At 47.2% G+C, this 15,218-nt stretch overlaps 1 protein-coding gene across 3 annotated transcripts in view; it reads left to right on the plus strand.

Moving 5' to 3' along the window:
• Positions 1–13,928, plus strand: part of ADD2 (adducin 2) — a 41,965-nt gene extending 28,037 nt beyond the window's left edge. For 2 of the 3 annotated variants that reach the window (XM_058683778.1, XM_058683780.1), the window contains exons 12-14: positions 83–230; positions 1,890–2,015; positions 7,445–13,928. In XM_058683778.1, coding sequence (XP_058539761.1) covers positions 83–230; positions 1,890–2,015; positions 7,445–7,749 — 579 coding nt within the window. In that variant the 3' untranslated portion in view covers positions 7,750–13,928. The remainder of the gene's footprint in view (positions 1–82; positions 231–1,889; positions 2,016–7,444) is intronic. The other variant, XM_058683779.1, reaches the window with a different exon arrangement.
• The last annotated feature ends 1,290 nt before the right edge of the window (positions 13,929–15,218 follow it).

A 15,218-nucleotide genomic window follows, 5' to 3' on the forward strand; every position in this document is an offset into this window, starting at 1 on the left:
ACATGAGTCTGAAAGGAAGCTCGGGCCTGGGCCCCAACCACGGCATTCAGAGAGCAACACACACTCTGTGGTTAACTTTCAGTCTACAGAGAGCCAGCTGATGTCCAAGGGCGATGCGGATAACAAAGACGACTCAGAGGAGACTGTGCCCAACCCCTTCAGCCAACTCACTGACCAGGAGCTGGAGGAGTACAAGAAGGAGGTGGAGAGGAAGAAACTAGAACTTGACGGTAAATAACCCTGGCTCCCTAGTGCTTCAGGATCTCCCAGGGTGGAGGGAGAGCTGGGGGCACCCAGAGAGGCAGCAGAGCCACCAGCCATTCACTCCCACCAGTACCCCTGTGACCATGCCTCTGCTTGGCAGGGCCCGCGGGGCTCCAGCTAGCCTTCCTTTGCTCTCACTCTCAATCTTCACTTGCTTCTCTCCCTCCTCTCTCGTATCCTCAGTTTGCCCTTCCTGCCCCATAAACCAGCATAATGCTATTAATTACAGAATGGTCCTCATTGCTCAGCGCCTAATGGTGACAGTGACACAGTGTTGCCACGACCTTGTCTGAGCCTCTCACCTGGGAATAAAGGAGTTAATCCTTGCACAGTGCTTAGAACAGTGCCTTTAAGGGGCGCCTGGGTGGCTCAGTTGGTTAAGTGTCAGACTTCAGCTCAAGTCATGATCTCATGGCTCGTGGGTTCAAGCCCCCCATCCAATCCCCCCATTGAAACCCCCGTCAAGCCCCTCATCCAGCCCCACATCCAGCCCTGCATGGACAGCTTCAGATTCTGTTTCCGTCTCCCAATGAGCCCTGCGTCAGGCTTGGTGCTGACAGCTCAGCCTGGAGCCTGCTTCGGATTCTGTGTCTCCCTCTCCCTCCCTCCCTCCTTCTCTCTCTCTGCCCCTCCCCTGCTTGTGCTCATGCTCTCTCTCTCTCAAAAATCAATAAATATTTTAAAAAGAAAAAGAACATTACTGATTTCTTAAAAAAAAAAAAAAAAAAAAAAGAACAGTGCCTGTAAGTATGGTTTAGGTCAGATAAACATTAGGTATGATAAGGTAATTATAACAGTGATATTTATTAATCTATAAAATTATTATTCCTTCTTTATTTCAGAATCTTCAGTCAAGCTCATTTCTCCATGTTGACTCCCAAATATTCACATTCATGATAGCCTGTGGGCTCTCACTCATGCCTTTGTCCCTTCCTGGCACAGTTTCCCCTCTCAGCTAGCCTGATCCGGACTTCCATCTCCAGCCCCTCTCCAGCTAAAAAGCCCTCTCTGTCCCTCTCCAACCCCCCTCCCCACTTTGAGCTATCCCTTCTCTTTGTTTCAAGAGCACTTGGGGTCTGAGACACAGAAGAATTCAGCTCCTGGTTTAGCCCACCAGGCGAGGCTTTTATTCCCTCAGGGCAGAGTCTTCTTCCACAACCCCCTCCCCACCCAGAGTCAGTCATCTTCCTGGGCACAAAGCACACACTAGAAAAACCCTTGCTAGCTTGCTTGGAATTCTAATATGACAATTGAAAAAGTAGATAGAAAATGTGGTGCTTTACATCCCTAGGGGTTATTTGGGTTGAACATGAAAATTAGATAAATGATACATAAGCTACATGTAAACAAATCACAGGCAGGAAGCCTGCAGCCTTGAGGTCCACATCAGGGCTAGTGTTCCACTGGCAGATGCTCTTGGGTGGAGGAAACAAGACAGGAGTCTGACTCCTCCCATTTGCCTCCCCCAGAATGTAGCAGAGATTTTAAAAAGGTTGGGGGAAGGAGCTAACTTCAGCCCAGAGAAATGAGGACCAGCTAGAAGAAAGCATTTTTGTAAATGTTTTCTCTCTGTCCACCTCTCCTCTGTTTGATCCCTAACCTGAGGTGGTTTCCTGTATTTTCAGGAGAGAAAGAAACCACTGCAGAGGAGCCTGGCTCCCCTGTAAGGTCTGCACCTGCTTCTCCAGCACAGAGTCCAGCAAAGTCAGAGACGAAGAGCCCCCTGGTCTCTCCCTCCAAGTCTTTAGACGGTGAGTGCAATGTGCAGCTGGGAGGGAGAAGGCATGTCCACAGCCCGGAAAGGGGTCTGTGAAAGGCAGGGCAGGGGTGCACACTGCAGGGACCCTGCCTTTAAACAGGTGTTGAAAAGCTACCCCAAAAGCTTTCTGATCTGCCATTTCTAGGGAATCTGAAATAGGGATTACCAAACGTAACCTTGTTTCATTCACAACCTGTGATAACACAGCTTACAATTTAAGTGCCTGTCTGAGCAGTGATGAGTGAGTTAATGATTGGCCCACAGCCTTTTCACCACTAACTCAGACTGGCTGATGGGTCTTTCTAGATGCACCAGCCCAGTGCTCAAACTTTAATGTGCGTAGGGATCATCAGGATCTTGTTAAAATGAAGACTCTGTTGCAGTAGGTCTAGGGTGGGACCCAAGACTGTATATTTCCAACAAGCTCCCGGGTAAGGCTGATGATGTCATTCTCAACCTTTGGAATCTCAACACTGGAATTACATGGGGAACTTTGAAAATCCTGATGTCGGCCTGGGTTCCCACCACAGCACTCCCAGTAGTTCTCAGCAAAATGGGCTAGGGGTAGGTTAGAGAAGAGTGCACTGGAGTTTTAAGATCTCTCCAGATAAACCTAATGTGTAGCCCAGGCTGAGAAACACTTAATTAGATACTAGTTTAGACAATTAATGTCTAGGCCCAACTCAACCACTAACTAATAATAACTGCTAATTTTAGAAAATCAGATAATCTCTGGGCCTCAGTTTCCTTATCTGTCAAATGAGACTACTAATATTTTCCCTTTAAAGGTTCTTATAAGGGAAGTTGTCGATGGAAGAGAGTATACTTTGAAAGAATGAGAACGTTTAAATGTAAGATCTAATTGTGATAATGATTAATAATATACGTATGGTAGATAATGATGTTATTATAGTCTATACCACCTAGATCAGAAAAGTGTCCTTAATGAGCTTCTGGAATCACTCTGGGGCATGAACACTCCTCCCCTGGGTCCCTTGAGCCCTCACCAGGGAAGGCTGTACCGCCAAGCTGGGCTTGGTGGACTGATGAGATCTTCTCCCTCCTGGGTCGAATGACCACATGTGTGGATGCTGCTAGAATCCCCTAAGCCCTGAGCTTCCTCCAGAGGTGAATTGCTGCCTTGAGTGCAGTCCCAGCATTGCCAGAGGAAACCCATCTGCTTGTGGCCAGAGCTCCAAGTGGATGTCCCCTGCCTGTTTGTGTTCATTGTGTCTCATCATGGTGTTGTCAACCTGTCTCCACAATGTCTTCCTTTCTCTTCCCATTTGTGCCTTCATCAAAGGACTTTCCTCCGATTCTGAATACTTGTCTCTGTAGTAAGTATAGAGAGGCCATTTACTAACTCACTCCAACACTTGCAATGGGGGAGGGAGGACTTTTTCAAGAGAAATGTGTTTCTTCCCATCTTTTTCTATGGCAACTCTGCCTTCAGGAGGTTCCTGGCTACAAAATTCAAGGCCAACTCCATATGTGCTATGCATGGGCTGGGCCTCGCTCTAGGATATACACACACAGGATACACTCATGCACAAACACACACTTGTACTCACACAGGGCATACCACCCAGAAGCAACAAGCCTGCATAGTGAAAGGGCAGTGGGGCTGGCTCCTGGGCACTCCCTTTGAGGGAATGCTTATGCCGTCAGGAGCACATCTGCATCCCTGTTCCTAATACATGGCCCCTCCAAGGAGTTCATGACCTCTTCTAGGGTTGTGGCCCAGAGCCTGAATGGCCTTGGGACCAACTGCCTTATGGAGATGTTTAGAGCACCTGACCTGAATGACCATGTCTTCGTCATCCCTTGGGGCATGTGCACCAACTGCAGGAGGGAAATTCAAGCTGGAGAGGAGGCTTATGGAAGCAGTGGGACAAAGGCTAGTAATTCCATTTCAGCTCCTGGGAGCTCCTTGGAGCAATCTCTGCTGTTCAGGGGGACAGAGGGCGGGAGGAGAGGTGTATGACAGGTGGGATAACTGCTTACCCACCCCTGACATCATTCCCACTGGTAGCATGATTCCTGCCCTCTCTGGTCCAAATTTGAGCCCTCACAGAGAGGCATATCCTGGTTGAATTGTTGGAAAAGTCAAGGTCTTCCCTGAAGACTCTTCCTGTAGCACAGACAGAGCCAACTCTGCATGACGAGGCCAGAGTTGTAGCTGCCTCAAGTGACCAATGTGAAGCAGGGCTGGGTGGACATGGCCAGGTGGCCTGATAGCTTGCCTGGCTCCCCAGGGCAGACAGGGCTGACCCTCCCCTCTACGTGTGCACTTTCACATTTAGCTCATCCATTGGATCAGGGCTGGTTTTTCTCCATTTGTCATCATGCATCACCATGCTCTCAAATGCTCTGGTGCTGAGTCACCTTGGTGTCCCTCCTCATCTGTATCCTACCCCATTGGCTTCCCTGAAGGAGACTCTTGCAAACCCTCTTCCTCCACACTGGTCATCTCTGTCATTGCCTTCTCTTTGACTGGCTCCTGACTGTCCCTGTCCCTACTGACTCCATCCCCCAGTAAACTTGCAGGAAGCACTGGCTGTGCCTGCCAAGAAATAGCCCTGTATTCAACACCATCACTTACTGATTTCACCATCTAAATAAGTTACTTAAAAACCCTGCAGAATTTGGGGGGGGGGGGGGCCGGGGCGTGTGCCTAACACGAATCTTGCCCTTCCTGACTCAGTGTTGTTATTGGGATAAAATTTGCAAATGAATACCAAAGGGCCTTATGATGTGCTTACGTGAATGAGTTCTCATCATGTACTATGTTCCCAGGATTGTGGGAGAAAATACAGACTTGCTGTTTTAAGCCACTAAGTTGGGATGGGGCGGGGAGGGGGGGGGTGTTATACAGCAATAGATAATTATTAAATCATGATGCATAATAAGAGCTGGTTTTATAGAAATTAGTTCTGTGTGTTGACTAGACTCACCTGGATGGTTCTGTTCCATTCATGTTCACTGGGGCTGCAGTCATCTGGGAGCTTGATTAAACTAGAATTTCCAAGATGGTGCACTCTTGTCAATAGCTGGAAGACTGGGTTCAGCTGGGGACACTGGGATGGCTGGTCTTCTGTCTCTCTCTCTTTCTGTTTCTCTCTTTCTCTCTCTGTGTCTCTCTGTCTCCATGTGGTTGTAGGGCCTTTCCATGTGGCCTCTCCATGTGTGTTTCCATTATAGTAGTCAGATTTTATTACATAGTGGCTCAGGGCTTCCCAAAATCTAAAAGCAAGAACTTCTAGGCCTTCTTAAATCTTCAGCCTGTAGCTGGCTCAGTGGCACTTCCTCATCATTCTGTTGGTCACTGTGAGCCACAGAGCCAGCCAGATTCATTTTGGGAGGGGACCATGCCCAACTGTGTCTTCTTAAAAAAAGGTAAATGACATATGCAAGTGTAAAATGGATATATTGGCAATAGGTTTAGAAAAGGACAAGATCGGGGCGCCTGGGTGGCGCAGTCGGTTAAGCGTCCGACTTCAGCCAGGTCACGATCTCGCGGTCCGTGAGTTCGAGCCCCGCGTCAGGCTCTGGGCTGATGGCTCGGAGCCTGGAGCCTGTTTCCGATTCTGTGTCTCCCTCTCTCTCTGCCCCTCCCCCGTTCATGCTCTGTCTCTCTCTGTCCCAAAAATAAATAAAAAATGTTGAAAAAAAAACAAAAACAAAAAAAAAGAAAAGGACAAGATCATTGCCAAATGTCAAGGGAGGCTTTAGCCAGACAAGAGGGTTTATGAGGCCAACTAGCAGGTGAAGTGAGGAGAGGAGAGTGGACAGAAAGAAGGTTGTGTCTAGGCAACTTTCAAGTCTATTGCCAGGTGATGATGATGGGAACACATGGTGCAAGGGGAGGGGAGTGAGGACCATTGAAGTAAAGGGAATTAGAGAATTTAGTAGCTGGATGATGACAGGACATGGGCCACAGATAGTAGAAGGATAGGAGGTCAAGGTGTTGGATACTAAGAGAAAGACAGTCCTTAGAAGTCATCTGGAAGAGGATGTTGACTTGCCCAGAGAATTTCAGAAATTATAAAAGATCTCATTATAAGAGTCTGCCCATAGTCAAACTAACCCATTCTGACTGTCCCCAAATTTACACTCATCTGTCCCATCTTCCATGCAACCATACATTTCTCCAGTCTTTACCCCTGTCAAAAACCCTTGTCTTTTCATGAAACTTCTATCCTTACCTATTTCTTCTGTAAGTCATACCAGTTATACCTCACCCATTACTCACATTCCCAGAGTTGAGCATGCCCAGTGTGAGATCTCACACACCCACACTCACACAACTCACACAGTTCACTCACTGACACCAACACTCACACACCACACCCACACACTCATTCACAAACACACACATATACTCAAACTCAACTCACACACACATATACAGCTCACCACACATTTACACACTTACACACACACACACACACACACACATGCTTATCACTCATATACTCCTCTTAGTTTCACATAGTGAAAAGAACACAAGAACGGATGTCAGGAGACTGAGGTCTGCCCACTTTTACTACTTTACTCAGTTTTCATTTCTGTAAAATGGGGAGGAGCTGAGTTAGATGATCTTTAAATTCCTTTCTACTTTTCAAAGTCTGTGGTTTTATAATTTCCCCTCCTCCCTCCCCATCCAGGCATTCCAAAGCTTGAGTGGAAATGGGATGGAGGTGGGGAGGAGAAAGGGAGGCAGGTGGGCCGGGGGGCTTATTTTCTGGGATCTGAGCAGCTCTGGCCTTAAACATGGCGGCAATCTAAACACGTTCCCTCCAGGTGGCCGATAGAATGAGTCGACCATGCATCTTCCCCTTCATCTTCCCCTTCAGTTAATCCTTTTATCTTGGAAATAAAGGGTCCATGTCCCTCAGGGATTCCATTCTCCCTCTGCCTTCCCCTCTGTGCCTCCTGGGAAGATATTCTCCATTTTTCCCAAAGTTCTTCTCGGGTACAGAAAAGGAAATGGCTATAAAAACATGTAATTTCCATGTTAACTAATTGGAATTTAAATAAAAATTTAAAAAATGTAATTTCCGTATTTTCACTGGTGAAACTGAAATAGTTACAATTCTTAGCTTCCCCTTCTGAGTCGTGAGTGTCACTGCTCTCCCCCTTCCTATAGCCTGAGTCTGTCTCTTCATTTTGTGCCTAGAAAAGTTCTCAACTTGGTCCTCGCTGGGCCCCCTGCCACATTTGGACATCATTACCTTATTTACATTTGTAGACAATAGCCCAGAGTAACAGACCTGCCAACCCCCTACAATGCCAGCCTGTCTCTCCTGTTGCTCTAGACTTATTTTACAGAATTACTTAGAAATGGTTCTGTTAACCCCAGGTAGAAACCGTCACCTGAAATTGAAATCTTATGGGTCATGTCTTTTGATCTTTTTCTAGAAGGTGCTAAGACAGAAACAAGCAAAGCCACCACAGAGCCTGAAACAACGCAGCCAGAAGGGGTGGTGGTCAACGGGAAGGAGGAAGAACAGACCGCAGAGGAAATTCTCAGCAAGGGCTTGAGCCAGATGACCACCAATGCTGACACAGATGTTGATACCTCTAAGGACAAAACTGAGTCGGTCACCAGCGGCCCCATGTCCCCAGAGGGCTCACCTTCCAAGTCTCCCTCCAAAAAGAAGAAGAAATTCCGAACCCCGTCCTTCCTGAAAAAGAGCAAAAAGAAGGAGAAAGTGGAGTCCTGATTGGTAGCATTCTCATCTGCACCCTCTCTCTCCACCCCTTCCCTTCTCCCAACTCTGTCCCTAGAAGCACAGGGCCAACAAAGGATAGAATAGGACCCTGGATCACACTCTGAGGGGGAACTTAGAGATCACCCAACCAACCCCTCATTTTACAATTGCCCCAGAGAAATCAGGTGACTTTCCCAAGGTCACACAGCTAGTTAGTGGCAGAGCCAGCACTAGAATTCGGGTCTCCTGGCCCCTAGTCCAGTGCTTTTTCCACTATATAACACTGCCTAGTTGTGGGCCGCCTTTGTGAGGTTGCTGCCCACCAATCTGAGCCCAGGGCAGAAGGCCAGAGTGGGCTGCAAGCTCGCACAGCCTCAGACCAAATCAGACAGGTCGAGGCTTCCCCCGAGAAAGGTCCTTTTCCTTGCGGGAATCCAATCTCCTGCTGATGGAGCTGTCACAGTTTAGAAATCTCTCTTTCCCACAGGGTCCTTGCTCTGCTGCTCACAGTAACCAGACAAATTGACCTGTTCCCTCCACCAGAAGTTAATCTTTGTTCCCAAGGGCTGATGGCTTAGCTCATGCTTCCCCAACCACTAACCCTGAGCTTTCTTCATGGAACCTCCTGAATGACGGATGGATGAAGAATTGTAAGAGCGGGCAGACATGAGGGCAAGCCAAGTCAGCCACAGGATTCGAGTAGTTTAATCAATATAAGAAGCCAGGAACTCGGCCCATTTGAATCGTGCATCTCAGGCGCTTCAAAACTAAAACCAAATTTAGCTTAGAGAAAAGTTGTCTCATGCTCAGGGCAGAAATTTGGGGAAATTTAGATCCTCCTTTGGCTTTGGGTTGTACAAGGAGGATCAAAACAACACAGGAAATGCTATGCCTTTCTAGCTTTGCATGACACATGGAGCAATGTGGCTCTACCTGTTTCACTCCTACCTGGCAGTCAGGTGTCCCCTGACTTCCCCACAAACCTGGAACCTGGCTCACACACTGGAACTGGCATGTTACCCTTGGCTCCTTTGGGTTCCAACTCAGTCACTCTGGGTCCAGCAGAGGAGAGTGAGATGAGCCCTTCAAGATTAAGTCTCTTGAATCATCTAGGAGAGAAATCAGCTTGAGTGTCCTCACCCTGTCACTATCTGTCCATCCTGGGGCCTAGTAAGAGCTATGGCTTTCGTTGTAAGTGCCAGCACTACCTTTTCATATCCTTCCATGGGACATCGAGTAATAAGCGTTGTTGGCTCCTAAAAAATAGACAATCCATTCTCTTTATAGCACAGTGTCTTCAAAGAGTATTTTTCCTTTTTGTCCTGATGATTGTGAAAGTACTTTTGAAAGTTCTTAATCATCGTTTTCCACTTTTGGGCACTTACTTTCTATGTATAGACACTGTGCAGCCTTTACATTCATTGCACCCTTTGACCGTCACAATAATCCTGTGATGTGGGTGAGGTATTCCCATTTTATGATTAAGGAAACTGAGCCCCAAAAGGACAATTGACTTGCTCAGGTGATGTGGCTAGAAAGATCAGAGCCTGGATTTGAGCCCAGCTCAGTCTGAGTCCAGAGCCTTGTTCTTAACAGTTGATGATGATTAGAAAACTTGAATCCCCAAGGATGGTTGTTTTAGTCCAGGACCCATTTCTGTGACTGGTCTCCACTGTGTAATGTCAGCAGTTGACATGAAAGCAGAAAACTACCCGTGTTCTCCCTCATCAATACACGTTAAATTCCCAATAAACGTGGATTGTGGTGAGGCCAATGTGGACCTCCAACAAAGGAGAGGCAGGAGCCATCTGGTTGGGCCGGAGTATAGTTGGGCTATTTCTTAAGAAGGAAGGAAACTGACACCTGACTAAGGAGAACCCAGTGCTGCATCTCTCTAGTCAGATTCCTAACTGCTCCCCCACCCTCTACTTCGTTCTACTTTCTGATTGGATCTTGTGATGGGCAAGCCAATGGTCAAGGGCATGTATGCCTCAGAAAAAGTCTGTGATGTGGGAAATGCCTTCAAAAGCCAATCCTCTGATGCCTTCTTTAAAAAATTAGATTTCACATTCATTCATTTATCCCTCACCATCTTTGTTGAGCACCCACTAAGCATCAGGCATTATGCTGTCATTAAAAGGAAATAATCATTGTAGCTAGAATAATCAGCAGGAAACAATGTTAGGAGTGGAGACGACATAACTGTTGACACAGCTTTTTGTGTTCAAGTGGTTGTAGCTCAGAGATGATGTTGATTTGACTCTGCATTCAACAAATTCTCTTTATTCCCTTTACAACAATGAGGCCTCATAGGTGAAAATGCCAGAGCCTTGCTGGAGCATCATCCTTGGAATTTATGCCATGGGTCCACCTTACATTTATCCATTTTCTCATTCCTCATACATTCAAACAAAACAGCAGACCTGAAAGCAAAACATAGTCCCTGCCCACAGGAAGTTTTTAAGTGTAGGAGGCATGTAGACAAGTTACCAAAAGGGCAAGAGGGCCGAGATGGCATAAGGAAGTAATGATTTACTATCTTCTGGACCAGAGAAACTTTCCTGAAAGATGTGATGATTAAGTTAGGTTTTCAGACAAAGAGGAATTCTCCAGGAAGACAAAAGGGTTGTTGGAATATTCCTGATGAGGGAAAAGCATGTGCAAAGGCATGGAAGTGCAAGGCACTCCATGACAGGTCCACTGAGTGATATAGTAATGCCAGAGCATAAAGTGTGAGGGCGTGGGAGGCTTTGTTTTATAGGTGGGAAGGGCTGGATCAGAGAGAAACCTGTAGAAAATGTGCAACTAGATTTTATCATGTAGGGTGTTTGGAGTTGCTGATGGCTTACAGTCAGGATGTCATAATCAAGCTTGAATTTTACAAAAATCTCTTTGGCGGCTGGGTGGAGAATGGGCTGGAGAGGAGGAGAGCAGTGAAGGCACAGGAGATCTTAAAATGAGGCCTTTCTGAAACGTCAGCACTGAAACGTGCTTGGTGGCCTGCCTTACCTACATTTTCCTTTGTAGCATATAGCATGCTTCTGGCACAGAATTTTACTTCCCTAAAATTCTTTGGATAAAGCATCTTAGAGATTTTCAACAAGGAGAGGGAAATATTCAAAGAGCTAATCCTTGGTGCAGTCTGCAGGTCTATTTTGCCTTAGTGCAGAATTGCTACAAGAGCTTTTGAGTCATTCTGCCAATTTCTTCCTCCCTTGTATGCGCAGGAGGTGGGGCCCTTAGCTCCAGGCTTAAGGTGGTGCCCTGGGTGCTATTGCAGGGGACATGCAATCCAAAAAAACCCAGAGGTTTTTAGAGGAGAGGCCCTTTTCTTTGGATTTGGATAAAAGTTGGCTGAAAACTTTTACCAGTATCCTTCTGGAGAAAATGCATCTATGGGGAGCTCAGAATGGGTAGGCAGTAGGTTCATTTCTAGTAAAGCCACTGGGCATGAATCTGCCACAGAAAGGGATGAGAAAACATGAGCCAGTCTGCAGTGTTATGGATGGCTGAGCTGGGCAGCGGGGAGGTTTTGAGGCCGTTTCCATGGGAAGACAGACTGGAGTGAGGTCGGGAGGCAGGAGACAGTTACAGAGAGACAAATTGGCTCCAGTGACTCTCTGTGTGCTGATGGCTGGCACCCAGCAGTGATGTGGGAGAACTGTCCACACAGTGTGGCCTTTCTCAAACTTTGCAAAAAGCTCTGCTAAGAGGCAAGCCTCCAGCCCAGATCTGTGCTCCATAAGGGCCTCCTGGCCTGTAGTGACCCAACTATCTGACTTTGTCCAGGTTACACACAGATTAAAAATAGCCTCCCTCAACAGTGCTGTAATGAAAATAGGGTTCTTCCTCTGCAGACAGAGAAGTTCTTCTTAAGGGACTTGCGGGGATTTGGATGAGCACCCTGGTCTAGTAAGAGCCCCACTGAAAACATTGCTCTCATACTATGGATTTATGTATACTGAGCCTTGAATCCTGCTCCCAGTGTCTAATGCACTGTCACTCCTGAATGTGGCAAGGCAGTCATTCAGAAGTCATTCAGCACCATTATAACAGGGCTATCACTCTCGTCAACATGTGGAGAAGCACTATAAGGCCACTTCTCTGGTTACCATGGATTCGAAAGAACCATTCACCCAACACCACAGTTTACTTCTGAAAGCTGAAAAGATCAAAAAGAAATTTGGAATTTTCCATGGAGGTATCCATGGGGGTGGATATACACATAGTCTCCCATTGGCCTGTAGGCCATCTTTTGCACAAGTGTATTTTATATGTTCTAGTTCCAGGCCAAGAGTATTCAGTTTTTGTTGAACAAATGAGAAAACATACAGTCCTTACTCGTTTTCCTTACACAGGTCAGCATAAGCCCTTGAATTGGTTGGTACAGTTGCTGTTGACCCTCTGAGCTTAGAGGAAAAACAGGTCTTGTATTTTCTCTCACCACTTGAGTCTAAGCAAACTCTCAAAGACAATAACATTCAAAGAGTCTCAGAAGAAATTAGGGAGGAGGTAAACCCACTCTCACAGAAAACACAGGGCACCCCCACAACTGTTCCCCATCTGTTCCAAAAGGGATGATTCAATGTGAAAAGTCAGAGGCCTGAACTAACCGATGAAATATGCTCATTGGTTATTTCTCTGTTGCAATCCTACTTGTGCCACAATATGAAAGAGCAGACACAGTAGAGTGATTATTGCCAAATGCCCTGTCTAGCCAACCTATCCACTTGGATGTGGCATACTTTTTGCCAGAAATAAAAGAGCATAGGTAGAGCCCTGTCACCAGGGCACATCCAACCCTCTTGAGCCTCTCAGTGAGAAGCCACCCTCACCCAGGAATCAACGTGGGCATTTCAGGTGGGGTGTCCCTCTTTAGTGGAGAAATTTCCTTTCATCATTTTATATAGATAGGTTACTCTCTTTAGGAACAATTAGAATCTCCAGTTGAGGGTTTTCTTAAAAATATGGAAGTGATGGTTCATATTGGTTCGTACTTGGGTTTTGCCAAATCGATGTTTGGTGCCATTTGCCTTCAAGATGTCCCCAAAAGTTGGGTCATTACTATGAGAAATTAGACCTGAAGATGGAGAACTGGTCACAGTCACTGACACAGGGGACACAGGTATGGCTGGAGGCCGAGCCTCAGTAGCTTTCCCCGTGGGGCAGCTCCTCTTCTCACCCACTGGTTCCCAAGGGGCAGGAAGAGGCCGTCTGCAATATGGCAAGTCCCTACCTCTAAGTAGCTTAGAGAAAACATTGTGAGGGTTTGGGGTGGTGGGAGAACTATAGAAAACCCCCCAAACTGTTCTCATCTCCAGCAGATCATCTCGTATAACTTTAGATCTTCTCTTTTTAAGTGAATCAAAGGAGGACAACGGTTGGACCAAGGATGGAGGGGTCGCATTTAAATACATCAAAGCTCTTATAAAACGGGACTGTATTTTGGGGACCTCTGCCCCCACATTTCAACCCCACCTCATGCCTGCCAGGCCTGCTTTGATCTCCGTGGTCCAGCCCACCTTTAAATTCCTGCCATCTATGCTACAGCCGAGTCCAGCACTGTGTTCATCCCTCTCCCAGGAAGACTCAAGTGGGGAGGGGGTCCAGGGCCTGGGCTCACCTGGCTGAGCGTGCGGGGGTCTAGGTAGAGAGTGCCGTGTTCTCTAAAGCCGTGGATGGTTTCAGTGAAATGTCTGTGTCTGACAATCGTCTTCCCTTGTACATGCATTGTCTGTGTTTAGCTTTTCCTAGTATTGTGAAGTCTCAAATAGGGGTTCCATGTAAATACTCTTTCTGCTACTGAAAATGCCAGTCCCCTGGATCATGCATCATTCCCACAAACGGTTTTGCCTTTACGCTAACACTTTTTGAGCCACTGATGTGCAGATTGATGATTAGTTTCTTGGGCTTTTATTTTGCAATTTTATATATATATAATACACACATATATAATATATATATATATATTTATGGGTTGGTTTTGTATAGTTTTCTGTTTGAATCTCTGAGCACCAAAGCTGCCCTTGGATTTTCAAGAGAACTTTCCAAAGCCACTTCCTGAGGCCCCCCACTCCCCCCTCTGCTTTGGTGTTTGTGGTGCTGGGTGGCATCTCTGCCCATGAATTTCTGTATGTATGTGCTGTTATCTCACCTGCAGATATTACCCTAGTAAATCTACCGTGCTTGGCTTCCCAGTGTGTGACCCATCTCTGTCGGCCACCCAGCTTGCCCTGCTCTCAGGAGAGTAGAAGCCAGAGAGGGGGTCCATGTAGAGAAACATCCAGCCACATAGGAAACTCCCATTTTTGAAACCATTCCTCACACATGTGAATAATTGAGTTCTGGCTGGGGAGGGAGGTAATGCAGTAAAATACTGTAGGCTTCTAAGAAGGGAAAGGCCATGTGGATTTGCAAACAGCTTGTGGAGGAAGATCAGTTTAGATGGGTTGGGGTACAGGAGAGGGATGCAAAAACATGTGGATGGTCCCCATGGGTTGCAGATTCATGGGCTGGAATGCAAAGAAGTGTCAGGCCAGAATCAGCGGGCTGGGGAGAGCTAAGAGGTCACCCAGAGGGTGAAAGGGGAATAGAGATCCTAGGGAAGAGAAAGAAGACGAAAGAACCCATTCGCCCCATCCCTGCTCCTCTTTACTCACATAAGGAGCCCAGGATTTGTTGAAGGTCCACACACATATAGGTCAGGCATTGTGTCTCACAAGTAGCACCTCATTTAAACCCCATAAAACCCAAAGGGCGGTCCTATTATTACCTACTTTACAGATGAGGAGCCAGCTCTGAAATGAGGTTTTCGTGGGCCACAGGTTTGTATGTGGTGAAGCCCAAATTCAAACCGAGGTCTTCTAGGTAAGCAAGCCCTTGATCTTTCCACCACTTCCCACTAACCAAGTGTCCTGAGCAAATCTCCCCATCCCCATCGTCACTCCCAGGCCCGCTACTTCCTGGTGGGCCAGTGTCCCCAGTGCTGCCTCTTATACCCAAAGCTCCCACAGGCTCCTATGGACCTAGCACAGCCCTGCCCCAAGGCCATCAGTGTCTTCTCTCCTGAAGTTCCCAAGGAGACCACCTGCATGCCATGTGACACACAGCTGTGCGCACCACTCAGGCCAAGAAGCACAGCCAGTGTGCCCACACCATCTTATAGAGCTTGCTGCAGCTGACGGTGGGGGTGCAAACCGTCAAGGGGAGCTCCTCTTCCTCACGTCCTCAATGTCCACTGCAGACCTGAGGCATACAAACATGGAAGCAGAACGCCCTCCACCTTCCAGAAACGCTGAGGGATTTCTTCAGAGTATGCCCAGCAGGCGAGAGAAGGCCTAGGGCCCAGCGACCCACAATTCCCTGTGCGTGAAAGGAGCACTGCCTGGACAGGAAGTGGAAAGGCCGGGCAGGGGGCACCAGCTTCCACCCGGAGCTGGATGAAAGAAGTGAGGGGAGACCGTGGACACTGGGGAAATGCG

The sequence above is a fragment of the Neofelis nebulosa genome, chromosome 9 (genome assembly GCF_028018385.1).
Source record: "Neofelis nebulosa isolate mNeoNeb1 chromosome 9, mNeoNeb1.pri, whole genome shotgun sequence".
In the NCBI taxonomy this organism is placed as follows: domain Eukaryota; kingdom Metazoa; phylum Chordata; class Mammalia; order Carnivora; family Felidae; genus Neofelis; species Neofelis nebulosa.